At 48.9% G+C, this 4,833-nt stretch overlaps 1 protein-coding gene across 1 annotated transcript; it reads right to left on the bottom strand.

Moving 5' to 3' along the window:
* Positions 1–742: 742 nt before the first annotated feature.
* Positions 743–4,601, bottom strand: LOC138963642 (galaxin-like). Its single transcript, XM_070335488.1, has 4 exons — positions 4,463–4,601; positions 3,786–3,955; positions 3,359–3,497; positions 743–2,429 (listed from the first exon to the last, which is right to left on the bottom strand). The coding sequence occupies exons 1-4, from the start codon at positions 4,599–4,601 to the stop codon at positions 1,381–1,383; spliced, it is 1,497 nt and encodes a 498-aa protein (XP_070191589.1). The 3' UTR covers positions 743–1,380.
* Positions 4,602–4,833: the final 232 nt, after the last annotated feature.

Raw genomic sequence — 4,833 nt, forward strand, 5'->3', positions numbered from 1 at the left:
GGCCTTGGGGGTTAGCCAATTCAAGTCACTCTGCACAGTCAATCCGTCGAAACTCGACTTGAGGTTTCGAATCGCAAATAACTAAGAACACAGTCCTTTCTCCGAGTTCAAATAAGGTCTCTCTGAAAGATCATCACTGTTTAGCTTAACGCTACACTGGAATTTACCAACATAAATTAAAACAAGAGTTTGCGTGTGATGAAAGCACGACACACTTGAGACAGCCCACACAAAAGTAGATCTTCCACGACATGACCACACAGTTATGCCTATTCAAATACGCGTAGCAAAATGTGCGTGTTGTATCTTCTTTTTTCTCTGGCGGTACCGACAATATCGTTATTGAAACAATCCCAGTGCACTAAGGGATTTATAGAGCAAATCTCGAAAATAATTATTGAACTCAGCGCTATGCGCTTCGTTCAATAATGAATGTTCTCGATTTCTCGAGTATGTGCAGAAATGGAATGAAAAAGACATTAGGCCAGGTTGGTGTAATATTCTGTGAAAAAGAAAGTTTTCAACTGTTGTTTAAAAGAGCTGAGAGAGGTGCAGTGTCTGACAAAGAAGGGAAGAGAGTTCCAGAGTGGTGGTGCAGCACAACAGAAGCTTCTTGCTCCGTGCTGCTTCCTGTTGAAGCGCTCAACTTTCAGTAGCCTCCCATTACTACAAAATCATATGATAATGTTTTTTTAGTAATAAAATTGCAGAATAACCAATCTGTCAAACGTGTTACGTGCCTCTTCAGGTTACAGGTAGTGTGTCTATCCAGGTTACAGGTAGTGTGTCTGTCCAGATTACAGGTAGAGTGTCTATCCAGTGTGTGTTTCTATCCAGGTTATAGGTAGTGTGTCTATCCAGGTTACAGGAAGTGTGTCTGTCCAGGTTACAGGTAGAGTGTCTCTTCAAGTTACAGGTAGTGTGTGTATCTAGGTTACATGTAGTGTGTCTCTTCAAGTTACAGGTAGTGTGTCTATCTAGGTTACAGATAGTGTGTCTGTCCAGATTACAGGTAGAGTGTCTATCCAGTGTGTGTTTCTATCCAGGTTATAGGTAGTGTGTCTATCCAGGTCACAGGTAGTGTGTTTATCCAGGTTACAGGTAGAGTGTCTATCCATGTTGCAGGTAGCGTGTCTATCCAGGTCACAGGTAGTGTGTCTATCCAGGTTGCAGGTAGTGTGTCTATCCAGGTTGCAGGTAGTGTGGCTGTCTGGGCTGTGGTGCACGAACGGACAGTTGGTGCCATCCAAACGGGAGGGAACAAATCGTGGGGTCTAATTCGTTGAAATCACAACACATCTCAATGTCAACCAATCCAGCATCGCGGCTGGCTCCCACCCGGTCGGTAACTTTCTCGTGCACCTTGGCCCTGGTAACAACTTATGCTGGGCAACTGCCGGGACCAGGTAGTACTTGACCGTTGCAGCAGCGGGTTGTCGTGTAGTCGTACGCATTAATTCCACAGCAGTGATAATCCTTTCCCCCAGACACAATTTTTCCTCCGCAGCAAGAGAGAGTGTTGAGCTTGTAGGTCTGGTTTTCGCAACAGCTGTACTTTCGTCCACCCTCTAGGACCTGGCCATTACAACAGTTGTGTGTCCTTGGTTTGTAGGTCTGGTTTCCGCAACAGTCGTTCTTCTCTCCGCCTGATAGGACCTGGCCGTTACAACAGTAGTTGTTTGTCCTGGTTTTGTAAGTCTGGTTTCCACAGCAGCTGTACTTCTCTCCGCCTGATAGGACCTGGCCGTTACAACAGTTGTTTGTCCTGGCTTTGTAAGTCTGGTTTCCACAGCAGCTGTACGTCTCTCCGCCTGATAGGACCTGGCCGTTACAACAGTTGTTTGTCCTGGCTTTGTAAGTCTGGTTTCCACAGCAGCTGTACGTCTCTCCGCCTGATAGAACCTGGCCGTTACAGCAGTTCTGCTTCTTGTAACTGTACACTTGAGTTCCACCACAGCAACGATACTTTGACTTCATGAACAGGACCTTCCCCCCACAGCAAGTCTCTTTACCTTCCTGGTAGATGTCTGTTCCACAGCACCTAGGTTTCCTACTTTCAATAGCCTGCACTTTTCCGTTGCAACAGAGTTGCGCCATTTTGGTATACACTTGAACTCCGCAGCAACTGCATGTCGCCTTGTTGTAGGGTTGGTTTCCGCAGCAACTGTGTGATGTTCTGTTGTACACGTCTGTTCCGCAGCAACTTTGGGTTTTGTAGTCATAGGAGCTGTTTCCACAGCAACGATAATAAGACGATGCGCCAGGTTGCACCACATTGCCTTGACAACACGTGTGAGCATACCTGTTGTAGGTTTCATGTCCACAGCAGGAGTAGTCCAACCCACCTGGAAGAACCTGGCCAGAGCTGCAACAGGTCTGGGTATTGTAGTTGAACGACTGAGTTCCACAGCATCGGTGATCCGTTCCACCTGAGCGAAATTATCCCGCACAACAAGCGTGTGTCAATCTGTTGTAAGGCTGAATTCCACAGCAACTATCGTTCGTTCCCCTTTCTTGTAGCGTGTTACCACAACATATGTGTGTCATGTAGTTGTAGGCTTCCATTCCACAGCAGTTATGGTTCGTTCCGCCCGACTGGAGTTTGCCTCTGCAACATGTGTGCGTTGATCTATTGTAGACCTGAGTGTCGCAGCAGCCTTGTGTGCGGTAACTGAAGGCGTCAGTCATGCAGCACAGGTGGTTAGTTCCGCCTGGTTGGACTTTGTCGCTGCAACAGGTTTGTGTCAAACGGATGTAGGTTTGGTTGCCACAGCAACTAGTGTAGTCTGCTTTGTCGTGAGGTACGCCTTCACAACAGACTTGCGTTCTGTCGTTGTAGATCTCCGCTCCACAGCAGCCATGTTCCCTACCTCCTGGCAGGATGTTACCATCACAACACGTTTGTGTCGCGGAGTTGTATGTTTTATTTCCACAGCACCTGTAGAATGTTCCGCCTGTTAGGATTTCACCGTCACAACACGTGTGCGTTGCCGAGTGGTATGCTTCGGTTCCACAGCAGTTGTTGCCAGTTCCTTTGTCTTGAGGTGAACCATCGCAGCAAAGTTGGGTCCTGGTTTCGTAGACTCCAGTACCGCAGCAGCGATGATACCCCCCACCAGACTTGATTTCTCCCCCACAACAGGTGTGAGTCGTTGTATTGTAAGCCCGAGTCCCGCAGCATCCGTTGTTTGTTCCCCTCGCTTGAAGCGTGCCGTAGCAACATACGTGTGACCTGGAATCGAAGACTTCGGTTCCACAACATAGACGATTTGTTCCCCCTGGTTCGAGTTTGCCTCTGCAGCAATTGTGTGTGGTAATATTGTAGGCTTGCTCCCCGCAACAACTTTGTGTCTCTGACTGGTAGGCCTCCGTTCCACAGCATCTGTAGTAGGCTCCACCTGATCTAATGGTGCCTCCACAACAGCTGTGTGTAAAATGATTGTAGGCCTGCTTCCCGCAACAGCTGCTGTGTCGTGTTGCTTTCTCTTGAGGTGTCCCTGCACAACAAACGTGTGTGTTTGGATCGTACACTTGGTGTTTACAGCAGCGATGGTTCGATCCGCCCGGTAGGAGTTTTTCTCTGCAGCAGGTGTGTGTGTGGGAGTCGTAGGTCTCATTCAAACAACACGAGTCATGCGTTCCCTTTTGTCGAGGTATACTCCCGCAGCAAAATTGTGTCACGAAGTGGTATACCCCAGTCCCGCAGCAGCGATGATAAATCCCGCCCGGCTTGACCATTCCGTTGCAGCACGTGTGCGACATGGAATTGTAGGTTTGGAACTCACAACAACTGTCGTTTGCGCCTTTGGCTTGAAGCGTGCCATGACAACACAGGTGAGTGTATTCATGATACACTTGACTTCCACAGCAGCGTTGATATAGTCCGCCTGCTTTGATATCTCCGGCACAGCAGGTGTTTGTAAAGTGATTGTAGGTCTGCCGTCCACAGCAGCTGCTGTAGGATGTCCTTTCCTGAATTGTGTTTGAACAACATTCCTGCGTGTTGTAGTTATACAGCTGGTGCCCACAGCAGTCCTGGTTGGCTCTGCGTGTCAGGATCGTGTTTCTACAGCAGACGTGTGCTGCTCTGTTGTAGGCCTGGGTTCCGCAACAGGAATCGTTTGCTCCCCTTGCATGGAGTACGCCGTAGCAGCAGAAATGTGTCCAGAAATTGTACGTCTCAGTTGAACAGCAGCTGGTATCCCTCTGCACTCCGGAAGGCCCGGGACAGCCCGCGAAAAAAGTGCTGTGCCGATTCCGTAACGCCTGATATGGCCCGCAGAACACTGCATTGGATTGTGGGATAGACCAAAGCGAAAGTAGGTCAACACGACCTAGTGTTCTGCGGGCCATATCGGGCGTTACGGAATCGGCACAGCACTTTTTTCGCGGGCTGTCCCGGGCCTTCCGGAGTGCAGAGTGGATCTTGCCCCCGCAACAAGTGTGTGTCGTTGTGTTGTACACTGCAGTTCCGCAACAAGCACGGTTTGATCCGCCAGCCTGGACCTTTCCTCTGCAGCACCTCTGAGTCCGCTGGTTGTAGGGTTCGTTTCCACAACAGCGGTTGTATCCTGTCTTCTTGGTTTTGGGAAGAACGCCATCGCAACACGTGTATGTCTTGTGATTGTAGAGCTCAGTTCCACAGCATCTATTGTCCGGTCTACGTGACTTGATGGTGCCTCCGCAGCATGTCTGTGTGTTGTAGTTGTAGGTTTTATTTCCACAGCAAAGGTTTTGTGTTCCTTTTTCGCGTAGAGTTCCATTGCAACATAAATTCTTCACGTAATGGAAGACCTCCGTTCCGCAGCAACTGTAGTACTGTCCGCCATGCTT

Source organism: Littorina saxatilis, linkage group LG4 (assembly GCF_037325665.1).
Source record: "Littorina saxatilis isolate snail1 linkage group LG4, US_GU_Lsax_2.0, whole genome shotgun sequence".
Lineage (NCBI taxonomy): Eukaryota > Metazoa > Mollusca > Gastropoda > Littorinimorpha > Littorinidae > Littorina > Littorina saxatilis.

Coding starts and splice junctions, on each gene's coding strand:
- LOC138963642 (XM_070335488.1), bottom strand. CDS start 4,601: ATGGCGTTCTTCCCAAAACCAAGAAGACAGGATACAACCGCTGTTGTG. Junction 3,956..4,462: donor GCTTGTTGCGGAACTGCAGT/GTACAACACAAC, acceptor GACATCCTACAG/CAGCTGCTGTGGACGGCAGA. Junction 3,498..3,785: donor AGGCGCAAACGACAGTTGTT/GTGAGTTCCAAA, acceptor TTTGTTGTGCAG/GGACACCTCAAGAGAAAGCA.